A 14,780-nucleotide genomic window follows, 5' to 3' on the forward strand; every position below is an offset into this window, starting at 1 on the left:
CTTCTCTTAGCTCCATCATGGCGAACGTTGTCGATACTAAATTATATGACATCCTAGGGGTGTCCCCCACTGCCACTGAAAATGAATTGAAAAAGGTAACGTTGATTGTATCTAGTCAAATTAAATCTAAGCGCTGTGGAGTTTGAATTGTTGGAAGAAACAGGTTATTCTGACTTAAAGCTAGTCTGGCCTAGAAACGTTAGTCAGAGTTAGCTAGCTAGTCAAACTAGCTATGTTCCTAGCCAACTAACGTTAGCGTCAATCAGAAAATGATAGTACAGGTTACACATTGTACAACCATTTATCTGCCATAATGTTTTAGATAATTCCCTCTGTCTTTGGCGCAAATTATTTGGGTGTTAGTACTTTGCGCTTGTTGGCGCTAGCGTTCAATTTCAATGATGGCATCTCGCGTATAACGAACGCTTTCGAGTAACGTTATATCTTTTTTGTAAAAGTTAGCATGCGGTTGGTAGCGAGAACGTTAGCACTGTCGCCTGTATTTTAGTTTATAGTCTGCATAATACACAATACATATTAAACCACAACTGTATCAACGCGTTTGATAGCATTGAATTAGCAGTTGTTTTGTTTACGTTTTTCCAGACTGGTGGTTGCTAACTAGTTAAGACAATGGCTAGCTAGTATCGTTAGCTAGCTAACTCTCGTGCGTCTGTCTGCTGATAACAGATACGACGTAACCGAGTCGCCTCATACCAGGTTGCTAATAGATAAGGTACAATATCAAGGTTACCCCGGTTTGCTCTTTTAATGTTAGCTAACGTAGTGTGTGACGCCTAACTAGTTACCTGGCTAGTTGAGTTATTTAGCCGGCTAGCCTACGACGTTAACTCACGTGTTAACAGTTTAATTCACAGTAATGACATTTTGGGGCTAAATCTTCAGGTCAGAGGTTTTTGGGTTGATTTTGTTGGGGAAATTCTGATGGATCGCTGGTTAATATTGATTTTGTAATTAGTGTAATTGTTTAGCCAGTAGCTAACTTAAGTCGTTACAAGAAAATAGCTAGCTTTCTTCCGCAGTTTCAAGCTCAATTTACTGTTTAGCTAATTTAGGCCAGCTAACTGGTAAAAAGGAACGTCAGATTCCTGTCAATATTTCACTGATGGCTACTACGGGGATAACGTGGAAAGGGCGGTGGTTATACAACTCATTGGCTAATGTTAGCTAGCATAAATAATCGAAACCAGTGCCTTGAACCTATGTGTGTTGTCTTTTCTTTCAGTCATACCGGAAGCTTGCAAAGGAATATCACCCCGATAAAAACCCAAATGCTGGCGACAAGGTATTGAAATTGCGTGAAGAATTTTTGGGGGGAGGGATAAGATGTTGTGTAATGTGAGGAAAGGGTTCAATCATTCCTTACACTTCTGAGTAGCTACATAAATGTTAACAAATATCAGTAAATGTCAGAACTTAATGTACCCCTGTCTCCTTCAAACAGTTCAAGGAGATCAGTTTTGCGTATGAAGTGTTGACTAATCCAGAGAAGAAGGAGCTGTATGATCGCTATGGGGAGCAGGGACTGCGGGAAGGAGGCGGTGGTGGTGGGGGAATGGATGACATCTTTTCACACATCTTCGGCGGTGGACTTTTTGGCTTCATGGGCGGACAAGGGCGCAGCCGAAATGGTGGTAGACGAAGAGGAGAGGATATGGTTCACCCACTCAAGTAAGCTTACTCTATAGATTGGTGTCACAGATCTCTTGAGTGATGATCAAATCTTTTTGTATATTCTGATTCATTGTCTGACTACATTGTCTGCCTGTGGTTTCTATGACCTTGCTACTGTCTCCAATTATGCTCATTGTTTTTTAAGAGTTTCACTTGAAGACCTGTACAATGGAAAAACAACTAAACTGCAGCTGAGCAAGAATGTTCTTTGTGGCACTTGTAATGGGTAAGTGTTTCCACATTCTTCCATTTGTATCTGCATCAATTTTCTCTCCAAATTACTTCTCTAGCCCACATGAAGCAGTGTTCAGGTCTTGCTTTATCTGCCTGTCAATTATTGCATCATACATGTTGATCATGTAGGTTTGTTGGTGTTAGACAAAAAGTTATAACTTCTTCTCAACAGCCAGGGTGGGAAGACTGGCGCAGTTCAGAAGTGTGTGGCCTGCAGGGGGCGTGGTATGCGCATCATGATCAGACAGTTGGCTCCTGGGATGGTCCAACAGATGCAGTCCGTTTGTACTGATTGTAATGGAGAAGGTAAGCAACAGTACAGTTTAGAAACCATATACTTGTAGTACCCAGAGACCCATGAAAAGGCTTTGCCCCCTCAGACTCCTAAACTTCTATGGTTATACCCATAGGTGAGGTCATCAACGAGAAAGACCGCTGTAAAAAGTGCGAGGGCAAGAAGGTTAGTAAGGAGGTGAAAATCCTGGAGGTCCATGTCGACAAAGGCATGAAGCATGGGCAGAAGATCACCTTCGGCGGGGAGGCTGACCAGGCACCTGGGGTTGAGCCAGGAGACATTGTCCTCGTCCTGCAAGAGAAAGAGCACGAGGTAGATATTAACTGCTGTGCTCTGGACGCCATGGTCCCCACTCCTTAAGACTACGTCTCTTGTTGACTAAAGGCAATATTATAATGTGGAAACATATTAGTGAAGGTGCAACATTAATGTGTAAACTTGTTATTACTCAGCTATTATGTCTCATTTCTATGAGGACTTTACTAGTATAGATGGATAATGTTGAATGGTAGCTGGTTGACCAAAAGCAGCCAGCTGGCTGAGTTGGGTCCTCCAGCACTCTTGACTGGGATCTTTTGGGAGCAGATTGCAGTGACAGCACAATGCTGCTAGGCCAATGTGAACATGCTGTAATCCAGTTTCCAGTACTGGCCTCCCACCCTCTGAGCCCCCCTGCATGTCTGGCATAACTTGGTATTAATTATAGTCACGAGTGGCACATCGTTCCTAATCCTGGAGTCCTAGCATTTCCACTCCATTGTGTCACCTCCAGCCTCACTCACTCCTCTGAAGATGGGAGAACAGACACATGTTGATGGCACCAGCCTCTCATGTGGAGAATAGGCCTGTACAGGGGAGTCAATGGGGAGGGGAGACAATACTCTGACAGGGTGTATATGCACAGCTTCCTGGGGCTATTATCTTTTATGTTCCAGCAGTATCGGTTAGTCCTCTGGTATAATTTGTTACATTTCTAGCAAATGTTTGTCATTTTAAATTGGCCAAAAACCACCTCTCTTACTATATTGACACGACCTGTTTTCTCATGCCAACAGACATACAAAAGAGAGGCCCATGACCTGCACATGACCCATAAGATTGGCCTTGTTGAAGCACTTTGTGGATTCCAGTTTACGTTGAAACACTTAGACGGCAGACAGATTGTAGTCAAGTACGCTGCTGGCAAAGTCATTGAGCCAGGTAAGAATTTGATCTTTGTACTGGTTTTACATATCGTAGGTGAGACCACAGCATGTGAATATTAATAAATGCAGTATGTGAAAGTAATGTTTCTATAATGCAATGTTTATTTTACAGGCTCGGTCAGAGTTGTGCGAGGCGAGGGGATGCCACAGTACCGTAATCCATTTGAAAAAGGAGACCTGTATATTAAATTTGATGTGCAGTTCCCAGACAACAACTGGATCAGCCCCGATAAACTCAATGTAAGTCATGATGGACTATGAAAAGCCTTTCTTGTGTCTGTTTCTGTCACAGGCTTGAACATTACGGTACCTGTTCTAATATGGGATTGAATGACACAATTTGATCATTCATAACGAGATTAGGATTTTGACCCAGACCATACTGCTTATGTTGAGCATTGTTTGATGATAATGGTATTTAAGAGCTGAGGTACCACACAAGTGTTAGATTTTTATAATAAGGGCTTGTTGTGATATCTGCATGCTGAAAAGGGGGCTTTGCTAACTAGACAGAACATTTGAAAAACTGTGGCCCTCTGTTAACCCCAGGAGCTGGAGGACTTGCTGCCAACACGTGCCGAGGCTCCCATAGTGTCTGGGGACGCAGAGGAGGTGGACCTGCAGGACTACGACGTCAGCCAGGGCTCGTCTGGAGGACGACGTGAGGCCTACAACGACAGCTCAGACGATGAAGGAGGCCACCACGGCCCTGGAGTGCAGTGTGCCCACCAGTAGCATCTGGCTCAGGGGAAAATGTATGTGTTGCACCCCCCGTCTTCCCATCCCGATCACACATCCCTCACTTTCCTTGTGGCAATGCCAGATAAGATGGAAAAAGGTCATTTCTCCTTTGCTTGGTGTGTAACTTGCATTTTTTTTCATAGTATTTACAATAATTAATTTAAACTAACCATAAAATGCAGTTTTGGCCTCCACCTCTGGACTGTGAGGTGTGAGTTAGGGAAGGGAGATCCTGAAAGGACCCAGGACACAAACATCACATTTTTAGGTTTATATGTATCTGTGCTTGATTTTTACCGCTTGATTTTTCTTTTTGTAGGTTTTTACTTTTGTTTTCCTTTCTCTATATATATATATATATTCAAACATGACAACATTGTGTATAATATGAAAGTGATTGTCGGTGAGCTTTATATCAGCTACGCTAATACAGTGGTGTGATACAAATAGAAAAAACACCTGTATCTGTCCTCAACCCTGGTGCATGTTAAGACCGCATAGGTTCCTGCACTGATTAAACATCCAATCTAATGAGAGAAGCTGGGGAAAAAATACAATTTAAAAGCAGCATAACTTCTGTGAAACAAGGTTTATTAAGTTGTTAAATAAACGTTCTTCAAATCTCAAACAGCAGTACTTGATGTCTGTGATTCTGTCTTGTGCTTGTCTGGGGAATGATTTACATCCGTCAGGAATATTTCTTAGTTACCCCCTCAGTCCTTTGTCATTAATGTTGATGGGAGGCCTCTAGTGGCCAAAATAATCAAAGCTTGATGAGCTGGTTATTTGTGTTTACCAACTCCAGTCTGAGTACCCCCAACAGCACACATGTTTATTGCCCTGGACAAACTTGGCTGATTCAGCTCATTGAGGGCTTGATTAGGTGTTCTTGTCTGTGGCTACAATGTGTGCTGTTGTGGGTACTCAAGGACTGGTGTTAGGAAACACTGTACTAGAGCTCCGTTTACACAGGCAGCCCAATTCTGACCTTCTACTAATTGGTCTTTTGACCAATCAGGTTGGCTCTAGCCTGTGTAAATGCAGCCTAGGTGTCATGTGTAATTACACTGAACTAAAATATAAATGCAAAATGTCAAGTGTTGGTTTCAGGAACTGAAATAAAAGATAACAGAATTTTCCCATGTGCACAAAGCTTTTATCGACAATTTTTTTACTTCACTGCCAGTGAGCATTTCTCCTTCGCTGAGAAGCCATCCACCTGACAAGTGTGGCATTTCCAAGAAGCTGATTAAACCACCAGAGCTATTGCCAGAGAATTTAATGTTAATTTCTCTACCATAAGCCACCTCCAATGTCATTTTAGAGAATTTGGCAGTATGTCCAACCGTAGACCACGTAACCACACCAGGCCAGCTCCTCCACATCTGGCTTTTTCACCCACGGGATTGTTTGAGGCCAGCCACCCGACGGTTGATGAAACTGGATTTGCACAACTGAAGAAATTTCTGCACAAACTCAAACCGTCTCAGCGAAGCTCATCTGTGTACTCGTCTTGACCTGACTGCAGTTTGGGGTCGTAACCAAACTCCAATGGGCAAATGCTCACCTTCAATGGCTGCTGGAGTGTGCTCTTTGCGGATTAATCACGGTTTCAAATGTACTGGGCAGACGGCGTGCTTGGCGTTGTGTGGGCGAGCGGTTTGCTGATGTCAACGTTGTGAACAGTTCCCCATGGTGGCGGTAGGGTTATGCTATGGGCAGGCATAAGCTATGGACAATGAACACAATTGTATTTTATCGATTTGAATGCACACCGTGACGAGATCCTGAGGCACATTGTCGTGCCATTCAGCCGCCACCATCACCTCATGTTAAAGCATAATGCACAGCCCCCTGTCGCAAGGATCTGTACACAATTCCTGGAAGCTGAAGATGTCTGTTGTTCCATGGCCTACATACTCACCAGACACGTCACCCATTGAGCATGATGGGATACTCTGGATCGCCAGCGTGTTCCTGTTCCCACCAATGTTCAGCAACTTCGTGCGTGCTACTCTACTCTGTGGCCATGGAGGAGAACCTACCTGACTACAGGTGACCATCTCGGATCAATTCCGGCAAGGCGAGAGGTATTGACGACCGACACTTCGCTAACAGGCTGGGGAGCAGTGTGGTAACACAGGTCTGTACGAGGAGAGTCGTGCCCCTACTGGAGTAAAGAGCATATTAACATGCTAGGACATGGTAGTTTACCTATCCCTCAATCACTTTCTGCCGGTTCTCAAACATGTCCTGATACGATCAGACTACTTAGACAGTGTTCCACATCAACCATCAAGGGGGAACGAGGTCTGTACGGCCCCTACAGGTGGCCCAACAACTCTTGATATGGGCCCTACCACATCTGGCATCCTTACGAGCCATTCATGTCCCAGGCAAGGTGAACAAGGAGGCAGACTTCTTGTCGTGACAAAAACTGCCCCCGGGGGAATGGAGACTTCACCCACAAGTAGTGAAGATATGGCAGCGGTTTGGAACAGCACATGTGGACCTGTTCGCCTCAGAGAGAGAAAACATCCCAATGCTCCCACTGGTTCTCTCTGGCAGAGTCCAAGAGTCCCCTGAACATTAGCCTTAGCCCACAGATGGCCCACTCTATACTTTCCCTCCAACCCCCCCAATCTTAGCACTGCTGCACAGGGTCTTTCATGCTCTGAAGAGCCAAACCGTCTACTGATTGACTGCGGTCCTGCTATTATCAGACGGAATCTCATTTCGAGCATACGAAGGAGCCGGACATAAAGCATTTTATCTCTGAAAACGGCTTTTCTCTTAGTTATTTCATTAGTAAAATGTGTGAGTGAGCTCCACGCTCTAAGGCAGACGACCTAGGCGTGACCTTATGGTCAAATCCAGCCTTTTTGCCTAAGGGTTTATCACATCCATCGAGACAATCGAAATGCAGGCCTACTGCCCCATCCTTTCCAGAATGCAGAGGAGCGAGCAAATCTGTGTCCAGTCCGTTCCCTCAAATGCTATATGCATGCCTCGGAGAACTACAGGAAGTCAGACCAGCTGTTTCTGTGCATTGGTGGGAAAGACCTAGCATTATCCAAGTAGAGGCTTTCACACTGGGTTGTGGATGTCATCACTCAGGCCTACCTGTCCCAGAAGGTGTGTAATGTTATTTGACCAGAAGTGTTGCCACGTGCTGAGAGGCATCCCCCTGAATGAGATATGTGCAGCTGCTACCTGGTCGTCAGCCCTGCACGTTCTAGATTTGACAAGGTCAATGTTGCATCTTGCCACACCATGGGCTCTGCCATTCTTCTAGTGGCACTGGTGCATTAGAGGTTAGTAGTCTATTCCTCGTGACCTTGTTGGTACTGTATTGACAGTCTGAAAGGTATGAAGTAGAATGGAAGTTACGAATGTAACTATGGTTCTACGAATACCTGGAAGACCATCAGTACTTACATGTCACTTAATCTTTTGGGCAGAAGATACTCAGTGTGTGTTCCGACATACGGTTATATTTGTACCGAGGGGCACGTCCTCCCAAGCTGTCACATCACCGGCGCGACTTTATTACTCGATCTGTGCGGAGCACGAGGGATATAATCCATACTTTCCACCATACTGAAGGTCTTGCAGGTATTCGTAGAACCATAGTTACATTCGTAACTTCCGTTTGAATTGTATTAAGCATTTGTCCTAGGATCAGACAATGAGTGGTTATTCATTATCACCCAGCAGTTTCATCCGGCAGATGTTTTCAAAAAGTGAGAAATTCAGGCACAATAAGTTGGGCTTTTTATATTTTTAAGCAGTGCTCGACTTGGAAAGATAGAGGTGCCGGTACTGTTTATATTAGATGCAGGAGCGCCACAATACCTTAGTTAATATTCTATCAAAGAGGAACAGGAGCTCAAGCAGTAGAACATTTGAAGTGCCGGTACTCAGCCCTGGTGAGCTCTTGCCCAAGTCAAGCACTGTTTGCAAGACCATTATATTTGTTCATATAGCCAAATATCAAGTAATTATTATTTTTTACCGTTAACTAGGCAAGTCAGTTAAGAACAAATTCTTATTTACAATGACGGCCTACCAAAATTCCTCCTGCAGGGACGGGCTGGGATAAAAAAAAAATATATATATATATATATAGGACAAGAGACAATACTACATAAAGAGAGACCTAAACAACAGCATAGCAAGGCAGCAACACATGAAAACACATGGTAGCAACACAACATGGTAGCAGCACAAAACATGGTACAAACATTATTGGGCACAGACAACAGCACAAAGGGCAAGAAGGTAGAAGACAATACATCACGCAAAGCAGCCACAACTGTCAGTAAGAGTGTCCATGATTGAGACTTTGAATGAAGACATGGAGATAAAACTGTCCAGTTTGAGTGTTTGTTGCAGCTCGTTCCAGTCACTAGCTGGAGGAGCGATCCAGGGATGTGTGTGCTTTGGGGACCTTTAACAGAATGTGACTGGCAGAACGGGTGTTGTATGTGGAGGATAAGGGCTGCAGTAGATTTCTCAGTAGCGAGGAGTGCGGCCTAAGAGGGTTTTATAAATATCAACCAGTGGGTCTTGCGTCAGGTATACAGAGATGACCAGTTTACAGAGGAGTATAGAGTGCAGTGCTGTGTCCTATAAGGAGCATTGGTGGCAAATCTGATGGCAGAATGGAAAAGAACTACTAGCCTCTTAAAAGCACCTTTACCTGTCTTTCTGTAATCTAGCATGGGCAGGATGGTCATCTGAATCAGGGTTAGTTTGGCAGCTGGGGTGAAAGATGAGCGATTATGATAGAGGAAACCAAGTCTAGATTTAACTTTATCCTGCAGCTTTGATATGTGCTGAGAGAAGGACAGTGTACCGTCTAGCCATACTCCAAAGTACTTGTATGAGGTGACTACCTCAAGCTCTAAACCCTCAGAGGTAGTAATCACACCGGTGGGGAGAAGGGCATTCTTCTTATCAAACCACATGCCCTTTGTTTTGAAGGTGTTCAGAACAAGGTTGGACACTAACAAAGCTTTGTTGTAGCGCATTTAACACAAAATCCGGGGAAGGGCCAGCTGAGTATAAGACTATCATTGCATATAAATGGATGAGAGAGCTTCCTACTGCCTGAGCTATGTTGTTGATGTAAATTGATAAGAGCGTGGGGCCTAGGATTGAGCCTTAGGGTACTCCCTTGGTGACAGGCAGTGGCTGAGATAGCAGATTTTCTGACTTTATACACTGCACTCAGAGAGGTAGTTAGCAAACCAGGCCAAAGACCCCTCAGAGACACCAATACTCCTTAGCCGGCCCACAAGAATGGAATGGTCTACCACAGGTATTCCCAAACGGGGGTACGCAATGTCGCTAGAGATACGCCAAATAAAAATGTGATTCATGTTTTTTGCTTCACATTTTCAAAACAGCCCATTTATATTTTCCAACGGGGCTATACATTTGGGTGTTTTTTCCCCCCCTCGCCTGAGTAGCCTTGACTCACTGCCAAAAATAAAATACCATCTAGTGTTCAGTCGAAATAACAATGTCAAATACAGGTAGCCAAGTCAAATAGTTAACATTCAGTAACATTAACTGTTACGTTCCCCAGTTTCTGTATATGTATGTGTGTATTGCAGGAAATGGCTTCCTGGATTCCCCCAAGCAGCTGATTGGTCGGCCCTATTGCAGATTTGAGCTCTGATCCCACCCTCTCGTCAGGAGATACAGCTGTCTGCAATTACAAACTCCTTCTCCAGCTGGATAAAAGCCAGTGTTCCTTTGTTAGGAGAGAGAGCTTCTTGGATGTCCTGTGTTGGTTGTTGCACAGAGACAGCGTAGTTAAAGTATTTTGTAGCCGCTACTTCTGAGGTATGTTTGTGCCAGTAGGACTGTTTTTTGAAGTTGTTCACTTTTAGTAATTATTCTGTTTTTGTTTCCAGGGGGAAGGGGAAGGCACCTTGGGAGTGCTTAGGCAAGAGGCCTGTGGGCATACATATACCCGTGGTGAAAAGTGTGAACTTTGTTAAAGCAAGGCCACTGAACTCTCGTATTTTCTGCACTATGCAATGATATGGGCAGCAACCATGTAACGCTCTAACATACCGAAGTCTGCTGGTTATCAAGGGGCAAAGTATTGACACAAGCTTACAGTTCTTTACTGACCATTATTTTCACTTGTGACTGCTTGCATGAGTTTCTCACACGACTGGCCTATCTGGGTGATGTTTTTCCTCACCTGAATATCTGAATCTAGGATTACAGGGACTCGCCACAACTATTCAATGTGCAGGACAAAATTGAGGCTGTGTGCAAATGAACTCAAGCTTACAATGTCAAACGTGATAGCAAAGCACCCAAGTTGGGTGCACAATTACAAACTGGATTTGGAATCCCTTTCATGCCCTGCCTCCAGTCCACTTACCCATATCTGAAGAGAGCCTCATTGAAATTGCAACAAGCAGTTCTGTGAAAATTGAATTTAAAAGCAATAGCCACCGCCAGATTTCTGGATTGGGCTGCACTGCGAGTATCCTACCCTGGCAAAATGCACAGTTAAGACACTGCAACCACATACCTATGCAAGAGTGGATTCTCAGCAGACACTGGACAATTATTTTAAACACTCTCTCCAATATAACCCAACGTTGTCGAGTTATGTGCATCCTTTCAAGCACATAACCCAACGTTGTCGAGTTGTGCATCCTTTCAAGCACACCCGTCATTAACTTGAGATATTCACAATTGACAAGGTTATGTAAAATGGTTTAATAAAGAGCAAAATGGATTATTTGTGCCCTGGTCCTATAAGAGTTGTCACTTCCCACAGGCCGAGTTGTGACAAAAACACTCGTTCTTATTTAATGTATCGTATAGTATGTGTGGCAGGCTTACAATGGCAAAAAACAATGCGAGTGCGCTGACCCTGGTGCTAGAGGTGGTATGCAGCTGGAGGTCTAATGTTTGAAGGGGTATGGAACTACAAAAGTTTGGGACCCACTGGTCTACCGAATCAAAAGTCAATAAAAATAGCAGCACAACATTGCTTAGAATCAAGGGCAATGTTGACATCATTGAGGACCTTTAAGGTTGCAATGACATTATAACCTGAGCAGAAACCAAGTTGCATACCAGAGAGAATACTGTAGACAATAAAGCCAGTCAGTTTTATTAAGTTTCTCCAACACTTTTGATAAACAGGGCACACTTTTGCTAAACAGTTTGACAGTTGTCAATACGAAAATATTCAAAAGGATGCTCGCAACCACCAACTTTGTGGGGCTATATATTGCTCACAAGCCAGTAAACATGAATACACAAATACAGAACTATTTATTGAATCAACTTTTAATTTGAAAGTAAAACATGCATAGGTGGCATTAGTGGATCAATGTTAGATGTCTTGGTATCATTGCGCAGTCTCATTCAAAGGCTGATTCGCTTTGACTTTGTTGAAAAGATAGTCCATCAGTTTCTAAATGAGAAAATGTCTGAATTAATTGTAGGGGATAAATTGGAAATTTCTCATATTGAAATGAACAGAATATATTTTACCATCAACTTCTGCATCTGGAGAACAGCCATATCATCCAGTAACCCGATGTCAACATCTTCAACAGTATCATCCGAGAGGCACAAAGTCTAGGGAGAAAATGTGACTAGTTTAGACTGCTTGAAGTAACAAAGCCCAACAACCTCAATATGAAAAGTTACCTCTCCCTGGGATGTAGAGATCATTACATGTGGAGACAATCCAGACAGGGAGCAATACAGGTGGTCATCACTGGCTGACCGCAAAACAGATCTAGATACCAAGGAGAATTTAGGACAGAATTAATTTGATAAACCTCAGACATACCTTAAAAGATAACCGTTTTGAAACTAGTGAAAGTGCAGTTGACTCAAATGGTATTTTGGACCCAGTAATTGCAGAATAACTGCAGTTATACGGCAATCTTTTTTTCCATAAGGGATTCTGGTAAGTGAAGACAAACCTGTGTTTCGTCCTAGTCAGTGGAGACTGATCACTGATTTTGGCAATGCGAGTTTTGGTTCTTTTTGTACTTGTGGATGTGGCACACCTGCAAGAGCAAATGAGCAGAATCAACCAGAAGAGGGTGTTTCAGCTAACACTAGTGAATTATTTCAGTAGGGTGTTTGAGTGGTGGACTGGAACAAAACCAGCAACCACCCGGTTGCTCGCCAGGACTGATAATAGATATGGGAGATTTACCGTAGGCTTCCAATGCTTGAGCTATTGGCAAGTGATCTAGCTTTCTTGGAACCCTTTAGAAGAAAGAAAATGTATTAAATTGTATATATTTTCAAGGGGAAATGCCTGCTCTGTTCCCAATCACACATTGGCCTAATGCCATGCAAATAAAGTGGGAGCTAAACTGCACCTACCTCAGCCTAAACATCAACACCACAGCTACCTTCCACAATGCTGTGAATGATCTGAGACAAGGCAGCAAGGGCCTTCTACACCATCAAAAGGAACATACAATTCAACATCCCAATTACAATCTGGCAACAAAAAAAACACTTGAATCAGTTATAGAACCTACTGCCCTTTGTGGTTGTAAGGTCTGGGATCCACTCACCAACCAACAATTCACAAATGGGAAAAACACCAAATTGAGACTGCAAAAATATGGGTGTACAACGTAAAAAGAATGCATGCAGAGCAGAATTGGGCTAATACCCATTAAATTTTATAACTACCTTAAAATAAGGGATTCAAACCTTACATAAGCCATCACCTACAGAGAGATTAACCTAGAGAAGAGTCCCTTAAGCAAGCTGGTCCAGGGGCTCTGGTCATAAACAGACCCCAAAGAGCCCCAGGACAGCTACACAATTAGACCCAACCAAATCATTAGAAAACCAAAAAAAATTACTTGACACATTGGAAAGACCAAAAAATAAATAAAAAAATAAATAAAAAAGAGCAAACTGGAATGCCATTTGAACCTAACCAGATAGTACACAGGTAGACTATTGCGTCGTTATAACACTTTACATAGCCATATTACATTTATTCATTTGAAGTGTGTAATGTTCAGTTCATTTTTGCTTGTTTATTTAGTGTATTATTCCTGTCACGTGCTATGACAATGTAAAAATACTGTAACGACCCTGTGTTTATAAGCGCGGATATGACTTCGAGGTAGAAGGTCGAGGGTTCGAGACCTGCTCCCTGCCATTTCATTACGTTTCCCATGATAATAAAGCCCTTTGAATTGTTAGCTACCTTTGATGGTTCTGTTGTAGTCTTCCTTTTATGAGCCGATGCACCTTCACTTACTTTGACTACAGAAATACGAAAAATGTATCGTTAATGGCAAATTCATGCATTTAAGTTAATTAATGGAAGAAATAAACCCTTACCTTTACTGACCTTCCTTGTGACAGGCTGGTGAATCTCGGGTGATTCGGTCTGTAAAAAAAAGTTAGATTCTGACATTTCTACAGTAAGCCACAAGGAGGCAGCCATTTACAGCCTGTCTGATAATCAGTTTAGTCCTACCTTTATGGCGATGGTGACTTCACCTGCCGAAATGTCATCCGCTAGGAAAGAACGGTGGGAAACAACCTAAATAAAGTCAACATGCATGCGTTCCAAAAAAAACATTAAAATACATTTGAAAACCGCACCATTTATTAAATCTATCATCAATGTTTTTTGAAGCGCAGGTGGCATTTTCATCAATTCCACTTTGAAAACACGATCTACTGTTGCAAGAGTCTGCTCCAATTTTTCCTCCATCTCGTTTATACGTTCTTGTGCTGTAAAGGGAGAACATAGTGAAGTCAGTTAATTTGAGGAACTTGGAAAACTGACGGTAGAGATGGGCCTACTTAAAATTAACAACCTTCTTTCTCGAACTGTTGAATAAAAAGCGCCCCTTGCTTTTGGCGCATCTCCTTGCTAACTTGACCATCTGTGTATCCTTCTGCCCGATTGCTGATTTTCCTTATCCTTCTTGGTGCCATGGTTTCAACAATGTGCCTTCTTCCCCTGCCTCCACATCACCTGAACGCTGATTTATAACCTTCAGGACACCAGGTGTTCCTGACCAGTCAATTGACCTCAAATTGACCCTAGACTCCACCACTAATAACTCAACTCACTAACAATTAGTGCTGGGCTAGGAGAAAACTGCACCCTTGTCGTGTGAGTCAGTCTAATATTAATTTAAAAGATGGCCAAGTTTAAGATTTATGAACAGTTCAGCACTCAGGTAGAAGTGATATATGCAATTATTCAATGACTGGTGGAGAGCAAATTGTCCTCCTGTATTAGAGGGTAGACCGTTTATTGTTGAACTGTGTCATTGTAGTTTCTGATATTTGGGTAAATGGCTAAACATTAGATTCAGTAGTTTCCCCAAGTACAATCATTCAATTCAGTTCATATTGCATGAAACTGAATCTGTGGATCTATCTTCTTCAGAGACCATTTATGCATTTACACAGGCAGCCCAATTCTGCTATTTTTCCCCCCACTAATTGGTATTTTGACCAATCACATCAGATCTTTTTCAGAGCTGATCTGTGTCTTAACAGCGTGATTTGCCAAAGGCAGGATACTCTGAGCGCAGCCCAATCCAGAAATCTGGCAGTGG

At 42.9% G+C, this 14,780-nt stretch overlaps 2 protein-coding genes across 2 annotated transcripts; one reads left to right on the forward strand and one right to left on the reverse strand.

Annotated features, from left to right (window-relative positions):
* The first annotated feature begins 17 nt into the window (after positions 1–17).
* Positions 18–4,800, forward strand: LOC115167424 (dnaJ homolog subfamily A member 2). The gene is made up of 9 exons (XM_029721831.1): positions 18–95; positions 1,247–1,306; positions 1,466–1,692; positions 1,841–1,921; positions 2,102–2,235; positions 2,340–2,536; positions 3,280–3,424; positions 3,542–3,669; positions 3,979–4,800. Exons 1-9 carry the CDS (start codon positions 18–20, stop codon positions 4,162–4,164), a joined length of 1,236 nt encoding a protein of 411 aa, XP_029577691.1. The 3' UTR covers positions 4,165–4,800.
* A 6,665-nt stretch (positions 4,801–11,465) lies between these two features.
* On the reverse strand, positions 11,466–14,236 carry cdca9 (cell division cycle associated 9). Its single transcript, XM_029721832.1, has 10 exons — positions 14,028–14,236; positions 13,810–13,941; positions 13,682–13,722; positions 13,543–13,591; positions 13,406–13,464; positions 12,386–12,438; positions 12,147–12,233; positions 11,866–11,956; positions 11,707–11,793; positions 11,466–11,626 (listed from the first exon to the last, which is right to left on the reverse strand). The coding sequence occupies exons 1-10, from the start codon at positions 14,146–14,148 to the stop codon at positions 11,561–11,563; spliced, it is 786 nt and encodes a 261-aa protein (XP_029577692.1). The 5' UTR covers positions 14,149–14,236; the 3' UTR covers positions 11,466–11,560.
* Positions 14,237–14,780: the final 544 nt, after the last annotated feature.

Source organism: Salmo trutta, chromosome 29 (genome assembly GCF_901001165.1).
Source record: "Salmo trutta chromosome 29, fSalTru1.1, whole genome shotgun sequence".
Taxonomy (NCBI): domain Eukaryota; kingdom Metazoa; phylum Chordata; class Actinopteri; order Salmoniformes; family Salmonidae; genus Salmo; species Salmo trutta.

Excerpts from the sequence above, each read along its gene's own strand:
- LOC115167424 (XM_029721831.1), top strand. The coding sequence starts at position 18 with ATGGCGAACGTTGTCGATACTAAATTATATGACATCCTAGGGGTGTCC. Across the intron at positions 96-1,246 it reads CTGAAAATGAATTGAAAAAG|TCATACCGGAAGCTTGCAAA; the intron begins GTAACGTTGATT and ends CTTTTCTTTCAG. Across the intron at positions 1,922-2,101 it reads CTTTGTGGCACTTGTAATGG|CCAGGGTGGGAAGACTGGCG; the intron begins GTAAGTGTTTCC and ends TCTTCTCAACAG.
- cdca9 (XM_029721832.1), bottom strand. The coding sequence starts at position 14,148 with ATGGCACCAAGAAGGATAAGGAAAATCAGCAATCGGGCAGAAGGATAC. Across the intron at positions 13,592-13,681 it reads AAGTCACCATCGCCATAAAG|ACCGAATCACCCGAGATTCA; the intron begins GTAGGACTAAAC and ends TTTTTTTTACAG. Across the intron at positions 12,234-12,385 it reads TCAAGCATTGGAAGCCTACG|GTGTGCCACATCCACAAGTA; the intron begins GTAAATCTCCCA and ends TTGCTCTTGCAG.